Source organism: Strix uralensis, chromosome 2, assembly GCF_047716275.1.
Source record: "Strix uralensis isolate ZFMK-TIS-50842 chromosome 2, bStrUra1, whole genome shotgun sequence".
NCBI lineage: Eukaryota > Metazoa > Chordata > Aves > Strigiformes > Strigidae > Strix > Strix uralensis.
In genome coordinates this window covers 70948228-70971909 of record NC_133973.1, presented here as the reverse complement: position 1 = coordinate 70971909, position 23682 = coordinate 70948228, and the positions used below count along the sequence as shown (strand labels likewise).

The window sequence follows — 23682 nt, the reverse complement described above, 5'->3', positions numbered from 1 at the left end:
ATTGGAATTTAGCTTTATAAGTATATCACAAGAACAAGGGTTAAGCTGAACCATATGATAATGAATTATGACATAAAAGTATACTGAATAGATGTTAAGCTACATGAAAAATTGCAAAAATTACATATTTTGAGATTTTTATTGAAACTTTGATATTCTTAAAACATGTAGTATATCTTTGCCATTTGTTCATTTTTTATATCCTGTTGTAAAAGATGAACTCCAAAAGTGTATCAATTGCTGTTTTTTCTCAAATTAATGGTTTACAGTAGTATTTTGAATTTGTAATTGGTTGGCTGTTCTGTGACACTCTTTAACACACTGTAAGATATTACCTATGCTTACATGAATAAAAATTAATTCGCTCACCTTTAAATGTGGCTAAAAATAGGATAGACTTCTAGTGACAGATTCTGCTGAAAATGTATCCTGTTTTCATTGCCAGACTTGGAATTCCTCACTTTTTCAGCTATCTCTAATTATAATATTTAGAGCTAGATGTTTATCCTCAAGAGTCAGTGAGAGTAGCTCACATCTCCATATGGTTTTGAAACAATGTTTTGTTGTATTTAATCTTAAAACAAGGATAGTATCTTCTATCTCTCAAATAATGTTTCAAAACTGAATAAGACAGTACTTGCAAAATGGTTATTCTGAGAGGAAAGGTGTAGTACACAGTGGACTTCAGTCATTCCACAAGGTGTAATTCAGTTTTTCAGGTATATTTTAGTTATTTACTCCTGTGGTAAAATCCTGCTGTAAATAAAAATTGATGAATTTTCAAGGTATTTGAATGAACCTAGGTTTTGGTTTTGAAATCTGAAATTTGGGCTGCTACATAAATGATAAATGCATTTTATTTTGTTGTGTGTTTTTTCATAGGTTGGAGATATTGTAATGGTAAAAGAAGATGAAACATTCCCATGTGACTTAATATTTCTATCAAGTAGTAGAGGAGATGGAACGTGTTTTGTTACAACAGCTAGTTTGGATGGTGAATCCAGTCATAAAGTAATAAAATGTTCTACATTTTCTTTTTAAGGCAAAGTTTGCGTTTCATTTTTTACACAGATCACAATCTGACTTCATGCTTATATGTGTGAGCAGGTACACTAACGTGTGCAACTTAACGTTTGTATCAGTTGATTTCATTTCTCTTAAAGTATCTTATTTTTTGTTTTAAATTGTATTTATTTGTGATTTTGTCTGTGTCCAGTATAGGCATGCAGATTACAGAGATAATGCACAGACTTTTTTGTACTTAAATGCTTTCATGGTAACCTGATTTGTGAGTACACTGGGAGGTACTTGCATATGATGTGAGACGATGCCCAGTTAGGGTCATTTAAAGGCGCATCTTATTTGAACTATGAACTCTTACGTAAAAGCTAGTAAATCTATTTTGTGCTGAAGTATATGTGCATGTTAATGTCTTTTATATCTGTCCTTCTTTGATTTTATTTACACCTTTATTCACTCCAGACTCACTATGCTGTTCAAGATACAAAGGCATTTCACAATGAACAAGAAATTGATGCACTACATGCTACCATTGAATGTGAACAACCTCAGCCTGACCTCTATAAGTAAGAAAATAATTCTTACCTGTTTCATTTAAGGTACCCTACCAATAGCTTATAAGAATATGATAGTGAAAAGATACTGAATGCATCTGCTTGGCTACAGTGGGCCCCTGGGTGAGCTTGAGGTCAGGTTAGTCTTCTATCCATGCTCCTTTCCAGCAATTAGTTCACTGGTCTGCTCTAGGGCAGTGGTCTCCAAAGGGCCGTGCACAAGATGATCCATTGGGGTGCCTGACAAAAATTTTGGAACTTCTATTTATCTTTTTAATCTAAAAAAACAAGCTTTGCTAGCATGTAATATTGACACAGGTACCCTTACTCAGTCTGTATGTCAGAGTTCCATGTCACATACAGTTCACAAAGAGTCTCCGGGGGAAGAGAGGGTGTTCTACAACGCAGAGAGGTTTCCATTGGGACCCCCGTTCATTCCTTTGCTTTCAGCATACTGTGAAGAATTGCAGTTCATGTGTGCCTGGTGAAGTGGATTTATGGTTTATGTTATCTAGTTCTAACTAAAGTAACCCTCACAAAATGGTCAACTGGCTTAAAAAGATTTCTGCAAAGAAACTGCAGATCGAAGATAATACTAAATGCAAGCACAAATGAACAAGAAAACGGCAAACACTTCCACTCCGAGTATGAGCTCTTCATAAGCCACATTACGAGACAAAAACAATGCCGATCTAATGAGATCTGACAAAAAGTGGGTAAAAAAATAAACTGAAATTGCCAAGGCTATATAAAATATGAATTTACATCTGCTATCATTAACAATGAACCTCATCCAACATGCTTTGAGATACTAGATAATGTTAATATGAAGCCATCATGATTAGCAAGACATTTAAAAATTAAGCATCCAGAACATGAAGAAAAATGTCTACAGTTTTTTAGCAATGTTTAAAGTCTTGTAATACTCAATATTTTACAAAAGTACTGTACAAAATTTCACTGAACTTAATGTTAAATCTTTAGAAGCCTCTTTTGAGGTTTCTTTCTTAATAGTGAAAGACAAAAAACCACATACCATTGGGGAAACTTGTTGTTCCTGCCACAGTAAAAACAAGTGAAATAATACACAGACAACAATTTGGCAACAAACTAAAATGCACTCTTTTGTCAGCAAATACTGTTGGAAGATGCAGAGAAAACACTGCTTATTTCTGAGGTGTGGAGGTATCTCTTCTCCCTGATATCAGTGACCAAGGAACTGGTCTAGAAATCTGCAAGAGAACAGATTCTTTAGAAAGCCAATTCTATGAATGACTTGATCCTTTTTTAAATACATGTCTTACAAAGTGAACATTTGCAGGTTGAAGCTCACACCATTATAGATAGTGGAATTTGCTGGGACAGCTGTTGAAACATGAATAATGAGGAGACTTTTTGGTAGACAGCTGCTATTTCTGCTAATTTTTAATTGACACTATACTTCTCCACAGACCACAGTGGCGAGTCTTTCTTTCCAAAGGCACATAGTTACTTGACATCATGATGCATCATAAACTGTACAGTGTCTTTAGATGTTGCTCTACTATGTCATATATTCTCTCAGTGGATGGGTCGCTGCTCTTCTGAGCCTTCAAGTAACAGACCCACCAGCTCCCAGTTTCCTCTGCCATTCAGAATGCTAATGTCTGGCTTAATCCCTTTGATTTGAGGTTGTCCACTTGGACAGTGGTATTGCAAATAGAGTGTACTGGGTCTGTCTGGAATGGAGAATATTCTCTTCATGGCAGCCCATGTGGTGTAGTGTTTTTGGTTTGTGACTAAAACAGTGTTAATAACACACCAGTGTTCTTAGCTGTTGCTGAAAAGTGCTTGGACAGTGTCAAAGTGTTCTCTGTTTCTCACTCTGCCCCTCCAGCAAGTAGACTGGGGGTGGGCGAGAGGCTGGGAGCCAACACAGCCAGGATGGCTGACCTCAGTTGACCAGAGGGATATTCTGTGCCATATAATATCATGCTCGGCAGTAAAACTGGGGGTAGTCTTTCCAAAGTAGCTGTTGCTTGGAGACTGGCTGGGCATTGATCTGCTTATGGGAGGTGGTGAGTGGTTGCCTTTGCATCACTTGTTTTTTTTCCTTCACTTACTAAACTGTCATTATCTCGCTTTTGCTCTTCCAATTCTCTCCCCTGTCCTGCTGGGGAGGGAATGAGCGAGAGGCTAGTGGGTGCTTAGTTGCTATCCAGGGTCAAGCCACCACATACAGATAAAATGTACTTAGAGATATTCAGAGGGAAAGTTGCTTATTGGCTTCATGCTTTTGTTTTGTTTTTAAGTCAGTTGTAGTTTTTAGGTTTTGTAAAGGATAGTAATTACACTGGCTTACCTCGGGTAGTCTAGGGAATAATGGGTCTACTTAAAAGATTTATTACTAATTTTATGATCTCATATCTTTTTATATGCAAACTTTACATTTACTTACTGTTCTGTGTATTGTATTTACATGTTTTAAATATATCCATATGTATCTCTATGTTCTTGTTTATCTTCTGGATAATCAGAGCACATTCTATTGGAAACTGCTCACTGTAATAAATACTTTCTAGAAAATATTTTTCAAATAATCTGTTCTCACATATATTTTAAAAAGTGAGAGGGATTTGCTTTGTTTTTAAATATGTATATGTGGTGTATATATATCTGTCTATACAGAGAATTATATGTCCTTGTAATGTACATTAAAAAACCTGAAACATTGGGGCATACATGCATAAGAATACACAAATTAACAGTGCTGTTAAATTATTTGTATATTTCCCTTGCAGGTTTGTTGGTCGAATAAATGTTTACCATGATAGGAATGAGCCTACTGCAAGGTAGGGAAAATCCAGAGTTTCTACACATTTAAACATTTTCAGGGTTGAATAAGTATCAATAATGAGAATTACCTTTGGTTCACCAATATTGTACTGCCTTGTCTTACTGATAGAATGTGTTTTTCTTAGAAGTTTCTGGAATGTTATTTCATATGTCATAAATATTCCATCTTTTCACCAGATAGTTTTCTCTTACTTTACATTTTTATGTCTTTATTCAACTTCAATTTTTATTTGACACGTATTTCGTTTGTAAATGTTGATAGGATTTTGACAGTACTTGTACAGTACTGCGCCATTAGCATGGGATCTTGGTAGTGCACTAAGCAATATGAATAGTATCACTTGTGTATTTCTCTCATTTTTCTTCTTAGAAATTGAAGAGTTTGAACATGCCAAATATCATGCTTAGTTTTACTAAGCCTGTTTGTACATTTGTCTAAAATGTCCACAATCTTGTGTGTGTTCAGGAAGGAAACACCCAGGGAAATGCATTTTGTATGTGGTGTAGGAGACTGTGATCTCTTACCCTGGGTCTGGCACCTAGAAGGGTCTGCCTTCAGTGCAAATAGGTTTCATCCTGAAGGGAGTGTGGTGCTTTCTACTCAAGGAGCAGTGTGTAGCCCAGGACGTTTCTTGTCCAGCAAATAGAGAAGAAAAATGAAGCAGTACAAAAGAGGCACAAGCCTTCCTGGTTTTTCTGACTAGGATTGTTCTGTCTACCAGCAAGGAAGAGACTTGCTGTACCTGATTTTGTTCAGGTCCTTGCCACAAAGAGGCAAAGCAATAGGAAGGAAAGCTGCTCGCTCAGGTGATATTCTGGGCCCCAGTATGTGGGGAGTTGCTCTGTTCTGGCTTAGTGCCTTCCTAACCTCAATGTGTCTGTAGATACGTGATTTTCTGTCACTGTCTTCTATGAAAACTGTCTTTTTGCTTCTTTCACTTTAAACATTATTTTAAACTACATGGGGATCCTTGCATTAAACCCCGTACTCCTCAATAAATGATTTTATCTACATTCATCTTTATGCTTTGAAATGTATACAGTAATTATTGTATGCCATTTATGCTTAAAATAAAATGCAAGGGTGTATAGTCTTTAATAAGTAATTCTAACGTGCAAGACACTATACTTTATGTAAGCCTAAAAAAGACTTGAATCAGTTTTTTTAAAAATAAGCACCTTAAAGACTCATCATCCTAGGTGTATTTAGGGACCTACATATGTGGGTTTTAGATGCATTGGTTTAAGACTTGAATTGTGAAATTGTGAGCTTAATTTTAGGTGCATACATATATATTTTATTTTCACTTAAAATTTTAAATATGCCTAGTAATTTTGTTAGATGGAATAAAAATATTTGACTAATATTAATTTCCTGTTTTACATGGCTTCCACTAAGGTTTGCTACTTCTCTCTAAGTGTTTATATTTTGTAATACTTACCTTTTGCAGGCCATTAGGATCTGAAAATCTGCTTCTTAGAGGAGCCACTTTAAAGAATACCGAAAAAATATTTGGTAAATATTTCTATTGATTATTTAAATGGACCCTGAAGTAATAAACAAATATCAAACAAGGTTACAAACCTACAGTTACTCAGTTACTACTGGGCGTATGCTTTCTATTGAATAGCTTGATTTACAACTTTTTGTAAATATAGAGCCTATAGAGATTTTTGGGAGGGGGGATTTTACAGTTTAGTCTTCAAGGATTAAAGAAAATGACTCAACGAGATGACTCAACTTCTTCATGTAAATATATGGCTTTTGAACGAGCACTGTGAATTAATGTTTTTGTCCCAAAGCAGTTAATGAGCCTGTTGAAAAATTTTAAATGTTTTGCTCATTTGTCAAAACAGACAGATACCCCAACCAGATACAAATATGTCTTATCAATAAAAACCACCCCAAAAAACATTTAAACAATTCCTGATCAAAATTGGACTTTCTGTTAACCAGTGTACTTTGTATTCATTCCATTGAATATTTTAGCAGGAATAGGAAGCACAAACTGAGATAGGTTTTTTGGAAATCCTTCAAGAATTACTGGGACTAGTATTTCCATTGTAACAAAACATTCTTTGGTGACGAAAGGGACAAGGATCCAAGTCATCTTCTATCATATACAACTTCTGTACTCCCAAGAAGGAAGATCATAGATAGCCATGAACTACTTAGCCTAAAATACCAAAATCTTGCAACTTTTTCTCCAGAAAGAGTGTAAAACAAAAAATATTAATTTAAACTTGCTCTCTTTGCTTTTAATTGTAATCTAAAGTAGATGAACTAATATAATTAGTTTGTAGTAAGTATTTCTGTAAACTTCAAAAGATGGTTTTAATATTTCTGTTAACTTGTGTATCAGGCAGAGATACTCCTAATATGAGTGGTAGTTTCTGGTCTAACACATGCAGTGTTTGCCATTACCTCAGCACAATCCATATCCTAAATTATCTTATTTTATAATGTACAGATGTGCTGGTTTAATAAGTACTTTAAATCCACCTTCTTGTGTACAGCTTTTCTTAGTAGTTGTATTTAGTCTTCTGAAGTTTAGTCTCTCAATCTGTGTTATCAACAGGAAATTGGTAATGTCAAAAGTTCGCTCTCTTAATGAATTATTACATTTTCCTGAAGCAAGCAAAATCAATGGCTGCCTTTTATTCTTCTTGGATGTATTCTGTAGTTTAGCCCTGTCTGGATTTTCTTTTACAATGTAAGACTCTAGATTCTGAAATTAAAGCCAAAAAAAGAACTTAAAAACACAAGGGGATTTATTCAAAACCCAGCTTTCGTTTGGTTTTTGATACATAGCAACATGCTAGCAATTGGGAACTGTGACTCTGGAATGGGATGTAAATGCTGGTTAATATTTCCCTCTCGGAACCAAGATATTAAAGCCATTTCTAGTTTTTGAGTATCATCCAAATCTTTGTTCCTTTTCTTCAGACTACAGAGAATTAAATAGATGACAGAGTATAATAATCTAGTGAATTGTGGTTTATGAAGTTATTGTACTGTGCGATTTTTGGTTAAACAAATTGTCTAATTCCAGGTGTTGCTATCTACACTGGCATGGAAACTAAGATGGCATTAAATTACCAGGCAAAATCACAGAAGCGATCTGCTGTAGAAAAGTAAAATTTCTAATATTTATTTTGGGGGTGGAAAACTGCATGCTTGAATGGTGAATAAAAAGGGATTTTTTTTTTTTTCTGAATGTGTGTGTTTCATTGATTTAAATTACACAAGAGGTAGAGGGACTTACAATGTGGGGGTTTTTGTTTATAATTTTTTACTTACAAAATCAGTTGTATAACACCATATAAATGAGGTCCTCAATACTGAATTGTGATTAAAAAAAGCCACCTTAATGTAATGCTCACCTTTTTAAGGTATGATGTGTTTTGCTGTTCTAGAAGACTTTTCTTTCACTGGTACACCTACTGACAGTTTCCCAAGATTATATGTTTCAATATCCTGACATTCCTTTTCATTTCAATTAAGTCTTGAATTCAGTAAAAATAGCTTTTTTGATGCACTTCATGTTGGATCAACTGCAGTAACACAAACCCTGTCCGTGGCAGTTTTTCCATGGTTTGGCTAAAATTAAAAGTTCCATACAGGCATATATGATGGGAAAGGAAGACACTGCTATTCTCAAGGAATGAGCTGACATTGGTTGGTTGCTTTTTTTAAAACAAAATTATTTTCTAGTTCTACTCTGCTATTTGAAATCATCAGCTCTGAGTAAGGTGTCCAACCTTTTGAGGAGAGGGCAAGATGGCCAATGGCATCCTGGCTTGCATCAGAAATAGCGTGGCCAGCAGGGACAGGGGAGTGATCTTACCCCTGTGCTTGGCACTGGTGAGGCCGCACCTCGATTACTGTGTTCAGTTTTGGGCCCCTCACTACAAAAAGGACATTGAATTACTCGAGCGTGTCCAGAGAAGGGCAACGAAGCTGGTGAAGGGTCTGGAGCACATGTCGTACGAGGAGCGGCTGAGGGAACTGGGGCTGTTTAGTCTGGAGAAGAGGAGGCTGAGGGGAGACCTCATCGCCCTCTACAGCTACCTGAAAGGAGGTTGCAGAGAGCTGGGGATGAGTCTCTTTAACCAAGTAATAAGTGATAGGACAAGAGGGAATGGCCTCAAGTTGCACCAGGGAAGGTTTAGACTGGATATTAGGAAGTATTTCTTTACAGAACAGGTTGTTAGGTGTTGGAATGGGCTGCTCAGGGCAGTGGTGGAGTCCCCATCCCTGGAGGTGTTTAAGAGTCGGGTTGACATAGTTCTTGGGGACATGGTGTAGTTGGGAACTGTCAGTGCTAGGTTAACGGTTGGAGTGGATGATCTTCAAGGTCTTTTCCAACCTAGATGATTCTGTGATTAAGGCAAGATGTACTGACCAGCTGACAGTGACTGAACAGTGATGTTGTGTCTCTTTCTGTTGTTATTGATGTATAACCCATGGCTTTTAGTTCATACCAATCATTAATGAAAATATAATTTTAAATGTGAAGTGTTCTTTCTCTTTCTTTTTTTTTTTAGATTTGTCTAGAAAGAGTTAAATCTTTACAGCTACACAGCAAAATGTTCTCAATAGATTTATATTTCTATAAAAGTACTTATGTGAGTGTTTTTATATTGGTTCAGAGAAATGCCATAAAAAGGTCTGCAGATACAAGCCCGGTTATTCTGTTAACGATTCCATCTATGAGATTGTTTTTCCTAACATATTAGGTTTGGTAATGTGTTTGGGAGCAGTTGTAATAGTAATAGCAGTTAACATTTTAAATAGAAAATGGTCCTCAATAATATTTTTCTTCCTTGGGAAAACACTGTAGAAAAGTTATTTAACATCATAGCGTTGTTAGACTTGCAGTAAATGTTAGGCTAATGCACAAACACAACATATTTTAATAAACTCTGTTGTTTATATGCTAATGGAAATCTTCTTTTGCCTTTTTTTTTTATTTTAGATCAATGAATGTATTCCTTATTGTATACCTCTGTATTCTCATCAGTAAAGCACTAATAAATACCGTCCTGAAGTATGTTTGGCAGAGTGAACCGTTTCGTGATGAGCCATGGTATAATCAGAAAACAGAGCCAGAAAGGAAAAGAAATTTGGTATGGAAATAAATTAAAATACCAAAAAAAAATTTCACTAAACCCCTAATTTATAAGAATCCTACTGAAAATTATATACAGCCTGCTCAGTTACCAATCATAAATTGTTGCTTTTTTTTGCTAACAATGGTGACTATATTTGTAGAAAGCTTGTATATTAAATTTTTACTTAAGTTGTTTTTTTGAATTTAACTGATGAGAAAATGTCTGTTTTAGTATAAAAAGCCTCATGAAAGTATTTTGGAGTTTCCTGTCACTTATGTGAATTACTAAAGAACTGACCTCTCGCAGATAAATACAGGACTGAAAGGAATCCCATGACTATTGGCAATCATATAATAGATGTGTTCAAAAGAATCTGCTGTAGGAATCTGTAAAAATACCCCTCAAAAGCTTAATTTCATATAGCTTTGTAACTCTGTCATGAGCACTGGAGACCAGCAACAGTGTCTGATGTCCTCACGGGAGCAAGGACATAGCCCAGAATGGATACCCAGATGATCCAAAGTAACCCAGCAGTGCAGAAAGCATAATATTATTTCACTAAATCCTCCCAATCAGACTAGGGGAAAATATCCTTCTTTACCCTAAATGCATGATGACCACATGCTAGCCAGGCATGTTGTAGTTTTCTCGTTACCACCACTAATACGATCTCAACCTGCTCAGCAGGTTGACTATACTTCCAACAAGCCTCCACCACTGAAAAAATCTAGCCAAGTTATATGCACACATTCTACTTGTATTGAGAGAAGGAAAGGAAACCCTTTATTTATTGTGAAATGCTGCCTGAAAGTTATGTAATTTGGTAATCCTTGAATGAGTTACCGTAGTTTATGGTATTTTCCTGGTAATTTGTGGAAGTACATTTTGTTGTTTTCCTTGTTCTCATACAGGTGTTCAGCACTCTCATTAGTTGCTCTAGAACTTTACAACAATGAAGTGTAACTGTACTCTACACCTATATGTCTGTAAAGAAAAATACAAATTCAAAACAAGAAAGCTTTTTTCTTCATGCCAAATTAGTTGTGATGTTATAAATCATGAAGGTATACATCCTGTGCTGAACTTTGAGATGTGAAAGGTGTTGCTTACTGTTTGAGCTATTAGAAAAAAAATTTGCAAATGTATGTAGTCATCTTTAGGTTTTTGATGGTACATGAAAAATCAATATTTTCATCTTGTTTCTTTGGCAGTTTCTTCGAGCTTTTACAGACTTCCTTGCATTCATGGTTCTTTTCAACTACATTATTCCTGTATCCATGTATGTCACTGTGGAAATGCAGAAATTTCTTGGTTCTTATTTCCTTACATGGGATGAGGAAATGTTTGATGAGGACACAGGTGAAGGACCACTGGTGAATACTTCTGACCTCAATGAAGAGTTGGGACAGGTAAATTTCATCAAATGATAAATTTTTTCATCTGTTTCTACAATAATTTTTTATTTTAAAATTGTCACTTTGTTTTTTTTTTTCAGCTTAGTGTGCATTTTCTTTAGTGCTGATTAATTTTAAAAATAAAATTTGAAATCTTCTGATTTTCAGAATCAAAAATTCTGATTTCTCAGCCAGTCACTGGAGGTCAGTTGGTAGTACTGTATTAGTAAAGGATAAACACTTGAAGGTAATGATTTCTCTCCATTGACTATAGAGGGAGATTGTATAAGCATCTAAATTCCTTAGAGTAAAAGTCAGATGGAAAAGACCCCCTTTTTGTCTGGCTAGACTGACACCAAATCTCCAGACACAAGTTTCATTCAGTAAAATGATTGACTGTCACTCTCATTTTCCAAAAGAAATTCTATGTTTAGTATTCTGTGTTAAGAAAATCATCACCTTAACACAGATAAGCATGGATATTTTTGAGAAAATATTTAGGGTCTCTATTAATTAAAGATGTTTTCATAGGTTTTCAGATAAATAAATAAGATGGTGTATTTCCTTATTTTTGTACAGCCAAACTAGTAATTAAGCTTTTAGGGACACATATCTATACAGATAGAAGGTTGTACCAAGTAATTTATTATGGAAGACAGTTGGCACTGTGTCCCATAAGATCCTCATAGAGAAACTGATGAATTATGGGCTGGATGACCAGACAGTGAGGTGGATTGAAAACTGGCTGAACGGCCAGGCCCAGAGGGTGGTGGTCAGCAGCACAGTCTAGTGGGAGGCCAGTAACTAGTGATGTACACCAGGGGTCAATACTGGGTCCAGTGCTGATCATTAGTGATCTGAACGATGGGGCACAGTGTGCCCTGGGGGGCCACCCAGCTGGGAAGCAGCTTAGCAGAAAAGGACCTGGGGGCCCTGCTGGACACCACGTTGAACATGAGCCAGCAATGTGCCCTTATGGCAGAGGTGGCAAATGGTATCCTGGGCTGCATTAGAGTATTGCCAGCAGGTGGAGGGAGGTGATCCTTCTCCTCCACTCTGCACTGGTGAGGCCACACCTGGAGTGCTGTGTCCAGTTCTGGGCTCCCCAGTACAAGAGACATCGACATACTGGAGGGAGTCCAGTGGAGGGCCACAAAGATGTTGAAGGGACTGGAGCATCTCTCATGTGAGGACAGACTGTGAGAGCTGGGACTGGCCAGCCTGGGGAAGGGAAGGTTCAGGGAGGATCTTATCAATGTATATAACTACTCGAAGGGAGGGTGCAAAGAGGATGGAGACAGGCTCTTTTCAGTGATACCCAGTGACAGGACGAGAGGCAATGGGCACAGCCTGAAACACAAGGGTCCATCTGAACATCAGGAAACACTGCTTTACTGTCATGGTGACTGAGTTGCCCAGGCAGATTGTGGAGTCTCAATCCTTAGAGATAACCAAAGCCTGTCTGGATATGGTCCTGGGAACCAGCTCTTGGTGGCCCAGCTTGAGCAGAGTGGGTGGACCAGGTGACCTCCAGAGGTGCTCTACAACCTCAACCATTCTGTGTTTCTGTTATAAAAAATAACTTACTACTACTAAATTTAAGTGTTGTCCCTAGAATAGGACCCTCATCAGTGCTTAGCATAATTAGTATTAATCCAATGAACTAAATTTTGCTTCTACGTTTTTGAAAGATATTATGCATCATAATTCTAATGAACGCTTTGATTGCAAATCCTTATTTGTGGTTGTAGTACATACTGTCATAGTGGTAACACACTTTGTTCCTTTTTCTCATGTAACACATGTTGATCCCAAAGCAGCACATTGAATGAATAAAAGATCTCTGCTTGACAGCATTTGATATCTTGTATAAGTGTATTGTGAAACTGGATATAGGAGTTGAAATGAAAAAACTCCATATAAATCCTGTCCATTTTGAAAAAAATTGGAAACTTGACTTTTCAGATTAATGAATATTAGAAAAGTCAGTCTAGGAGGAGAGTTCATGTATTTAATAACTTCTCTTATGACTGAGAGCAAAAATTTGTTTTTTATTTTGTTTGATGCACTTGATAAATGTTGAAGTTTGTTAAACAATCTGATGAACAGTAAATAATTGCCTTATTTCCAGTGTTCAATTCCTAATCTTATGTAACGCTCTCAGTTTTATCAAATATATACATGTAGTCTATATACAATACCTATATCTAATATCGAGAATTGAGCTTGTGCCAATCTTGTTCAGGTTTTGGTTTTGTTTTTGATGTTGTAAACGATAAAATTAATGAAAAATTCAACACTGAGACAAAACGAAAGTTTCCAGGGCAATAACAGTGCCCATGTGTATAACTGTATGTGACCACTAGTCCAGAATCCTCATTTAAACTAACATAATTGTAGTGGGGAATTCTGATACTACCCTAAGGACTGTTCTCACAGTAACTGATCCAAATCCAGGCACTTACATTAAATAATGATTCCTGGGAAATGGAATTTGTGTGCATTTTGTTTCCATAAATATCAGTCTTGTAGCAAGAAAGACATTAAAAACCAAAAAGGAGCTTGAGGGAAGAGTGAGAGTAGGTTAAACACATTATTTATGTGTGTTATGAGGCAAAAGATAGCTTTGCCAACACACTTGTATGATAAAGTCTTCCACATTTCTGTGGAAGATGACTCCCAAAAGAAATTGTTGTCTTCCTTTTCTGAAAGAGCCTGAATGATGATCTTTAAAAGAAGGTGTAACCTAGTAATAATCTCAGTTTTGTTAAGAGATGTTGGAAAATCTCTGTTCATATTCCTGCTGTTTTTAATTTGTGCTCATTTGCAGATTGAGTATGTCTTCACAGATAAAACAGGAACGTTAACTGAGAACAACATGGAATTCGTAGAGTGTTGCATTGAAGGGCACGTTTATGTACCACATGTTATCTGCAATGGCCAAATTCTCCACGATTGTACAGGCATTGATATGATTGATTCTTCTCCAGGAGGAAGTGGAAAGGTATGATGACTCTTTCTAGGTTCTTGTTTTTTACAATGAAACATGAAAATTGAACTGTGCTGATGACTGGTATATTAGAAATATAACATCCTTGAATTTCACTAATCAAAATAGATAACTGCTGGAAAGGCATCACAGCATAGACATTTTTCTTTCCTAGTTTAGAGTAAGATTTAAAAGCTTAATAGGAAGTTTCCCAACTTACTGCAACTGTAAAACTGAATTAAATAAAACCCCAAAACATAGAACTTCCTTTGATTAATAACTAAAGAAACATAATAGCTGGTTTCCATTTAACATTAGCTACAATTGGGAAAGCAAGGCAGGAACTCAAGGGGGAAAATGAGTGCTCTGTGCAAACACTTAGACATCATCGAGTGAAGATGTGGCCAGAGAATGGTTTATGATCAAAATAAATTACTTTTAAATGTGACTTAATACAGCCACATCTGAAATGTGCTACACACAGCATTTTTTGTGCTGTGGCTTTTTTGCTATGTAAAGCAAAGTTAGTTGAAAATTGAGGAGACTTCACATGCCAACTGATGAATAGGGTGTATATGGGCAGGATAATTGTAGCCAAAGGACAGTGTATTTTTAAATGTATCAGTACAGTCTCAAATCATACTTTGGCCATACCCATCATTGTGGCAAAATACAGCCTCTTAAAATATGTTGGTGTAATTCAGCAGCCTTATGACTCTCACCTGTGGCCCTCAGAATATGTTCCCAAGGTACACTGTGTTTTTATCTTTGAATTACAATGACACAGACAGTTTGTACTGAACAGCACAGAAGAGTAAGATTCGGGCACAAAGATACAGGTAGAACGCCGCCAGGTATCCATGAAATAGAAATCTCTTTCTGGTGTCAGAAGCTGTCATTACCCGAACCATCTGAAACTTTATAGAAGTTGTTGGCTTCAGCTGCCAAAATGTCCACACTTCTGTATTTTTATATAGCTCTGAGCTGCATAAGAAGTTGAAATCTGTAAACCCTCTTAACACTTGCACTCCAGGTGCTACATCCCTCTGTCTGGGCTTCGGACTCCTAAAATTGTACTTGACTAGCATTTAATACAGGTTGTTAAAGTTTAAGGAAAAGTAAAGAAAAAAAACCTTTAGCCACATCTAGGCACTCAGAGGAGGCAAAAGATGCACACTGTCTTTTTTTGGGGCATCAGCAGCTTGGCTTGTATGGCAGTGCTAGTAGCACTAGCAGCTATTAAGCAGTTGTGTGGCTACCACTAGGAAAGAGTTGGCTCCCCCTAAAGAGCAGGTGGCCTGTGACACTGCCTTTATCTGATAATAAATAGTAGTAATCCGTGACAGTGCTAACCTTCCAAAAGAAAAGTTTTCAAAGGAATGCTTGAAAGTGATCACACATAACGACAGCCATTCCTTTTATTTTTTAGGAGAGAGAGGATCTCTTTTTCCGAGCTCTTTGTCTTTGCCACACTGTTCAGGTAAAAGATGATGACAGCGTAGATGGATTGAAGAAAAACCAGCTCTCAAGAAGATCTTGTATATATATTTCATCATCACCTGATGAAGTTGCTTTAGTTGAGGGAATACAGAGGTATGTGTGTAATTAGGTATTATACTTTTTTAATCTACAGATCTAATCATAGAAGTTCAAAATAGTTTTCAGCACAAAAATCGTAATAACAAACATCTAGAGGTGATTATTTTCTTAACATACAGTCATGATTATTCATATTTATGAAATAAAAATAGTTTGGTTTTTTTTCAGAAGATAAGCTCGGTCTTAAATCCTTACGACGTGCATGAACTGGATAATTATATATTTGTTGTATTCATTCTCGATGTGTGTTTCATTTTACAGACTTGGTTACACCTATCTAAGACTGAAGGACAATTTCATGGAGATTTTAAATCGGGAAAATAACATAGAGAAGTGAGTGGTTAAAAATGTAACAAAATAGATGGATGAGGAATTTTTACTGATGTGGTTAAGAAATCATTCTTTCCCTATATGTTAATTTTTAATTCAGAAAAGTAAAAAATGGTACATTTTAGTAGAAAAAGAAATGATCTACTAATATTTATAATTTTAATAGACCCTGTAGTTCTATGTTTTCAGTTACTCTGTTAGTTTGACAGTATATGCAATAAGAAATATTAATATGACAGCAAAGATGTGGTGTGGGGTTCATGACCTAATCTAATAGTTCCTAATAGTTTTTGAACTATGGGGATTTTTCCTTTATTATATGGTAAATAATATTTTCTTAATAGAAAATGGTATGTACCCCATTTGTTGTTCACAGATAATCTGTGTAATTTACAGGATGGTAATATGTATAGAATAAATTTTTGTAGCTGTTTCAAAGAAAATTTAAAATGGGTACTGTTTTTTTGTCATTTTCCTTTGACATGTAGAATAAATCTTGTAGGTCATACTATGAATAATATTTTCAGTAACATTTAAGTAGTACAGCTGTTCAACAGATTGTACATACTTTTGAAAATGTTACCTTACACTTCTGTAGATGTCTACTGGTTAAGGCTATTGTGTATCTGTGTCTTCCTGTATGTGTACTGTGCTAACTACATGGGGACTCTTGAACACAAATATAGGAACTCTGCTCTTATTTTTCCCCTTCTTAGGGGAATATGGAGGATTTTTCCCAAAGGTTAGTTCAGACTGTTGTGGCTCAACTCAAGAACTGGAGTCAGTATAATTTGGTGATTTATGAAAGTACTATAATTATTAGGAATTTTCTTCAAAATGCATCACAGTTTATAGACATAGGCCTGGTCCAGCTCCTTGTTAGACTCTGTTGTTACTTTTAATGAAGTAAACACTGTGACCTTGCACAGGTTTGAATCCCAGGCTGTTGTAAGGACTGAGAACTGAATGATCTGATTAAATAAGCAGATCTATTGTATAAGCAAAATATCAACAGAGGTGTGTCCTGAAGAGATTGGGATTAATGACTGGGATGCTTATGTTTGTGCTGGAAAAAAGGGGGGCTCTCTTAGATAAAATGAAATAGGTGGGAGTAAATGATAAAAGTATATAAACTGATGAATTATACAGAAACAGTACAACAGGAGCTTGTGTTCGTTTTTTCCCCTAGAAAGGGAAAGGAACATGGGATAAAATCAAATCATAAAAACAATGGGAAATATAAAAAAAGTAAAAAGAAATGTTTTTTCACTTGAATAACTTGCCAGACAACACTTGAGCAAGATTAATGAAGTTAGGTGGGCATTTCTGGGAGATGGGAATAGACAAAATTAGAAAACTATTTAATAAAGACTTCTCTGTAAACACCTACGCATTTCAAGTTCTGAGTTCTAAGGCTATGCCTGGTATTATAGGTAGGAATTTACTTACTATATAAGCAATATAGTGCTCTACTGCAAGGTTTCTAGTGTTCTGCTTGTTTAAATTATATTGGCTATACATCCGAAGATACTTATGAACATCATGCAGACAAATTCTGTTTCAAGTAATTAGGTGCTGAGGGTGTTGCCTCTTTATTATTTGTAACCTGTTGTTTCATTCTGTACTAGTTTCCTATTCCATAGTACTCAACATAATTTTTCATGTTAGAAGTCATGTTTTAGTTGATGTACTCGAAGTCATAATAACCAGTTTAGAGATCTGGAAAAGCAAAGTTGTTTAAACAATACTCTGTTTCTGTTTCAGGTTTGAATTATTAGAGGTTTTGAGTTTTGATTCTGTAAGACGGCGAATGAGTGTAATTGTTAGATCTTCAACAGGTAGGGCTGCCACATTCTGTTTCTTCGTAGATGTTTTTGTTTTACTTGAATTATTTCAGGTTTATCAAAGAGCTAAGCATTAATCATAGTCTGTGTGCCTGCCTTTATTAAAACGGGGACCAGGTATAGTGTGAGTGCAAATGTTACCAAAAAGTTGGAAGAAATCTTTTTGAAGTCTTAGTAATGTTAATATTTTTTTTCTTGAAAAAAGATGTATTTGGCCATTTTGAATTTCATATGTTGTTTCTTTTAGGTGATATATTTCTGTTTTGTAAGGGGGCAGATTCTTCCATATTTCCTAGAGTTAAAGAAGGCAAAATTGACCAAATACGATCCAGAGTTGAACGCAATGCAGTGGTAAGGTTCCATTTTATTGATCTGTTCATGTAATATAAGTGTCAAAAAAAAAAAATAAAAATTAAGTGTTCTGACTTGCTGCTTGATCTGGTAACGGATTTATCTTCCCAGACACTGAGATCATTGTATGCCCAAGCACACACAGACTGCGTGGGTAGCAGTCTGTGTTAGTCCCTTATTTGAATCTGTCCTCCATCTCATCTTCCAAATGGCAGTTGTGGTGAGATTGAGTGCATTAGGTATGCACAACTGTATGTCATACCACAGGTCATCAATTCGCTTTTTAGTATGGCACTGTGGTGGTTTGAATTAACTTTTGAATGAAACAAAAGTGAAAAACGTCACTGAAAATTTCATTCCTGCTTTCAGTCCCCAGTCTTAGCAATTGTGATTTGCTGCCTTTGATTGCTTTACAAGCTCTTAAAAGAGAAAATCCATTAGAGCACAGTGTAGCAACAAATGCACTTCTTATGGGGGAAACATCCTTATAATCATCCTTATAATTTTGCTTGCTAAAAATGAGCTATGAACTGCCTGATCACCTTTTAAAAGAAATTCAGAACTTGGCTTTACCGAAAGGTAGTATTTGGAGTTGTAAAATACTGAATTTCGCTGTGTCCAAAAATACACAGATCCTGTTACAATGGAATATGACTGCCAGTCTTATAAATAGGATAAAATTTGCTGGTGTCCAGTAATCAAACTGAAAACAAAGTATTATTACAGGTGTGTGAAAAAAATACCTACAGTGTTACCTGCTTTTGTTTTGAAGGGAAACTTCAAAACTCTGCCAAAGTGCTTTGCTAAGATTTACTATATGAAACAGCTGTTTGATAATTACAAGTGAAGGAGGCTAATGAAACTGAAAGAAGTGATTAGATATCATATCCATCCAGTGTCTGTCAAGAGAGAAATCCAGACCAACAGCTATTTCTTCATCCTGGATAATTGGAAATAGGGCTGGCTCCTACATACAGAAACTTCTGAAAGAATATACAGGCAGCCACCACCTGGCACCTGCCCTTAGCAATAGCAAGAGTCAGGGAGATTTTTTTAATACTTCTTCTTGGATTGGTGATAAGTAACTATATAAAGACCTGATGGATTAAAGTTTAGGAAGATAATGTTCCAGTTAAATGGTGTTGTGAGAGGTAATATATTTGAGGTGGCAAAAGTTCCTTTCTGTGTGATAGCAACTTTTTCCTGCCTTACCCAGTCTATATACTCCCTTACTCATCACACAGTCCAAATGTCTGATCCAGTCTGAAACACCCACAGCTAAATTCTAGTTTTCACTTGAGTGAGATGGCACAGTTGGATTTTTCCCTTTCAACATTCTCTGTGAGGTTTTTTTCCCTGCCCCTGTGTCTGCTGCAACACAGCATCAAAATCAGACTGTGCAGAGCTACTGTTTATATTACTGTTATTTATTCTGACATCCTGCCTAATTATACACATAGGGAAGGAAACCTTTGCCATGTTTCTCCTTTCCCTTGTAATCTTACATATCCAGCTGGGTGGCTGAGCCTTTTCTCTTCTGGAGGACTGAGGTTTATCCGTCAGGTTGTAACTGCTCGCAGGGCAGCACAGAATCAAGCTGACCCATATTCCAGTCTAGACTATACTGTACTAGTCTATACTATACTCACTTCACTATGAAAGTGAGTAGCGGGACTTTTAATGTTAATAGTAAAATCATTCAAATTTTTCAAATATTCCAGCATATGCACCAGCAAGAAGTCTAAGACGAGTTTTCTAAGAGGCATTGTGTTTCTTTTGATTTCATTCTTTAGGAGGGACTGCGAACATTGTGCGTGGCGTATAAAAAGCTCACAGCAGAAGAATATAGCAATGCCCAGAAGCTGCTTCAGAATGCAAAGTTGGCCCTCCAGGACCGGGAAAAGAAATTGGCAGAAGTGTATGAGAAGATAGAAAGAGATTTTATTTTACTTGGTGCTACAGCTGTTGAAGATCGGTTAGTAGATTTCTTATTTTCTTATGTTTTGTGATGTTACCAAAGTAGTTGAAGACTCTTGTAACTCTTTTTGTGGATTAGAGATTTATTTGAAAAACCCTTTATTTGAATCAATTCCATATCCTTAGCTTACTAAAGTTACACATGGTAACTTTATAGTTTAGTAAGCTAGTAACAAGAGTTAAGTGTACAAAAATCGGTATATTCATTTGCATGCAGTTCATGTAGTACCTTATCAAACAAATTGTAAGGAAAAGTTTTGGAGGAAAGAACTACAAAGTGGGTATTGAGGAAATGAAGGGAGAATTTTTAGGTCTTAAATTCAAAAACTTTCTGTTAAAACTGGGAAGTAACTTTAACTCAGTAGTACTTCACTGTTTGATGTCATTAGCTGAAAGCACTGAAAATGTTTTAACTGAAGTACTTCTCTGGGGAATGAAGCATCTGGTCTCTTGGGCTATATAAATGAAAGGTGAAACTGAGCACTTTGAAAGTGTCAAAACTAATTATTTATAATGTACTACTGCCCTAAACATTTTTAGATTCACACCTTGGCGAAAATTCTTAGGTCTGATAACTTTTACTGAAATTTTTTATTTGATTATGGAAACCTTTCAATAAAGACTTCTGAATTTCTCATGTTCAAGCAATCTATCAATGTATGTTGTCAATTGACTTCCACAGACTACAAGAAAAAGCTGCTGACACTATTGAAGCACTCCAGAAAGCTGGAATTAAAGTTTGGGTTCTGACAGGAGACAAAATGGAGACTGCTGCAGCTACTTGCTATGCTTGCAAACTCTTCCGGAGAAATACACAAATACTTGAGCTAACCACAAAGAAAATAGAGGAACAGAGTTTACATGATGTGCTTTTTGACCTAAGCAAAACTGTCCTAAGACACAATGGCAGCTTAACCAGGGATACTTTCTCAGGGTAAGGAAAAAGTTGAACTTTCAAGCCAGGAATGGGCTTCTGTGCATTTCATAAACAATTAAATGATTGATAGATTACCTTAAGAACAGGAACATACTATGTTTCTGTTGTTAAAGTGTGAGCTATTGTATGACAATTAAGTGTAAGTTTGTTCCACATAAGTTTAAATTTTCACACTCATGGTTCTTTATCTCATTTTTGGTACTATTTAACTCTTAAAAGAAGAATCACAACTGACATTGTAATTACATATTTTTCACTGCATAAATGTTTATTATTGGAAAAAATGTTTGTAAAGCAAAATACAGTTTCTAACTTTTAAAAAGGAAGCAGATATGATATATTCCTCTAATCAGAGTTAGGATGTGATGTTTGGTAAGACCAAGGCCCTCTTTCTAGGGAATGTTATGCTACATTTACAGACAGGTGACAGGCAACAGCGTAATACCAAATCTTCTGGTGTGCATAAAAAATACTTAAAGTGCCCTAAATTATAAAGAAATCATTGACTGCAGTGTATTCTGAATATCTGTATAGAAGGATAGGTATCATGTATACAGAAGTGTAACGTAACATGGAGTAAGATAGAAAATGGCATTAAAAAGCAAAAAACAGGTATAATGTAAATAATGCCCATACAGGTAATAAATTGGGCTACTTGTTTGAAGCATCGTAGCTGGTACATATTACTTGCTCTTTTCTTCCACTGTAAAAACCTAAGAATTGGATTCTAAAAGATTTTTATCATCTTAAGATGTTTAGGAAAGAAGTTACTGGTATTCTGGACATAATGGCGCATATCTGATTTGTTTTTCTTCTTAATGTGGAACCAGGGAGCAAGTACATCTTATATGCATTTGTAATAAGTTTGTAGTAAAAGAACAACAAACTAACAAGCACTTGTGATGATATTTCAGCAGAGAGTTTCTGTAACTCTTAGCCTTACAGCTTGAAACTCTGGGCCAGAGCATTTTTCTTAGTTCTCCTTACACTTTAAACCCCATTGGTGTAATCAAGAACATTTGTATATACAGTTAAATAATATTTCTCTGTCATCTGTACCACATTTAGCTTAAGTCCCACCGGTCTTACAAAGTGTGTTTAAACATGTTTCTTTAACTTTTTGTGCAATGCCAATTTTCTAGACATTAAAGACTCATCAGAATTTTTTGTCTTTGGCTCCAGAGTTGGAGAATGTGCTAAGATAGTAATAGCAGGATTCTGCCTGGATGTTCAAATTCGGACTGAAAATCTTTCACTGTAATACATCAAACATTCAGTACACTGCCTGAACTTTGTGATAACACATTTTTGGTTGATATAAATGTATACTCATGGTGTTGCCCTGTTTGTGCCAGTGGTAATAAAGTACTGAAAATATGTGAACTGTTATTAAATATAGTTTACAGTATTTGTCAAAAGTAGCTTGAGTTCTAGTAGTGAAGATGGAGATGCTTAAAATACATTAATAAATATGGTGTTTTCCTCACAAACATTGGTCCTGGTGAAACCATGTTTGTTGAAAACCCATGCACAGTAGTATAACCTTGGAGCACTGAAACTAGAGCACAGATAAACCTCAATGTATGTTTATACAACACTGATTGCTGAGCTGGAGCCTGAGGCTGCTGTGTAATGCAGGTGAATGCAAGGATGCTCTGAAATAACTAGTTTGGATGCCACAGAAAACTGCTCTTGTAGTGCGGACTATATTCCCCCATTGTTCAGCATACGTTATTGTGGTAAACTGTGCTTCATGCAACCATGGTTACACTTCTAACAATGCCCAAATTATTAGAGGTATACCGCTAATAGATTAATATGTATAATAATATGTTGTGATAATATAGATAACATATATAATTATTATATTTTAATATTATGCTTACAGGTATACCTGTATCAGACTTAGCCACCGCATTAAATACAAAGTATGCATACTGTAAAAGTAGACAGTGGCCTTATCTCTCCAGGCCAGTAAGTCTCTTTTAAGCATTTATTTCAAAGCATGGTTTACTTCCTTAGATGTAGACCCTTGGAAAAAAAAGATTATTTTCCTTATCAAAGTAGATTTCAGAGTGCCAAAGGTGTTTCATTTAACTTTTTTTCTCTATATTATGGTATGTGCCACAAAATTAACTTTATTCCTGCAACTCAGTTTACCTTGCTGCAGTTCTTGGAGCCCTTTTAAACCAAACTGAAAGGTCATTAATTATACACTCATACTCACTGGGGAAGTCATTGAGGTATCAGATTTCTGTCTTTGAACTGGTGAAGCATTGAATATTTTCAGCATAATCTAGAGTTTTAAAATGTCATAAATAGCAGTCCTATACAAGGAATTTCCTTTAGAAGTATATTAATTTTGCAGTATTCCATACTCATTATTTTTTCATTAATTAATTTTCACAAAAGAGCTATTGCCAAATTTAGAATATGTCTAAGAATTTTACAGTGACTCTTGGTTTATGTTTTATCCCTGAACAGACTTTCAACTGATATGCAAGATTACGGTTTAATTATTGATGGAGCAGCGTTGTCATTAATAATGAAACCAAGACAAGACGGGAGCTCTGGTAACTACAGAGAGCTCTTTCTTGAAATTTGTAGGAACTGCAGTGCAGTGTTATGCTGTCGAATGGCACCTCTGCAAAAAGCACAGGTTTGTATTTAATTTCATAGTTGCTTGTTAGCTGTGCATATATGTAAATACTGAAAGTTAATACTCTGTATGACTTAT

General features: G+C 35.8%; 1 protein-coding gene across 10 annotated transcripts in view; it reads left to right on the top strand.

Annotated features, from left to right (window-relative positions):
• The window catches only part of ATP11A (ATPase phospholipid transporting 11A), a 133189-nt gene that overhangs the window by 83296 nt on the left and 26211 nt on the right, over nt 1-23682 (top strand). For all 10 annotated transcript variants that reach the window (XR_012627593.1, XM_074859243.1, XM_074859242.1 and 7 more), the window contains 15 exons: nt 883-1011; nt 1483-1586; nt 4355-4405; nt 5861-5925; nt 7463-7544; nt 9389-9539; nt 10736-10933; nt 13749-13922; nt 15337-15500; nt 15768-15839; nt 17601-17674; nt 17928-18031; nt 19825-20006; nt 20691-20942; nt 23430-23604. Coding sequence is in view for 9 of the 10 variants with exons in the window: in XM_074859243.1 (XP_074715344.1) it covers nt 883-1011; nt 1483-1586; nt 4355-4405; nt 5861-5925; nt 7463-7544; nt 9389-9539; nt 10736-10933; nt 13749-13922; nt 15337-15500; nt 15768-15839; nt 17601-17674; nt 17928-18031; nt 19825-20006; nt 20691-20942; nt 23430-23604 (1977 nt within the window). In the remaining variant the exon portion in view is untranslated. The remainder of the gene's footprint in view (nt 1-882; nt 1012-1482; nt 1587-4354; nt 4406-5860; nt 5926-7462; nt 7545-9388; nt 9540-10735; nt 10934-13748; nt 13923-15336; nt 15501-15767; nt 15840-17600; nt 17675-17927; nt 18032-19824; nt 20007-20690; nt 20943-23429; nt 23605-23682) is intronic.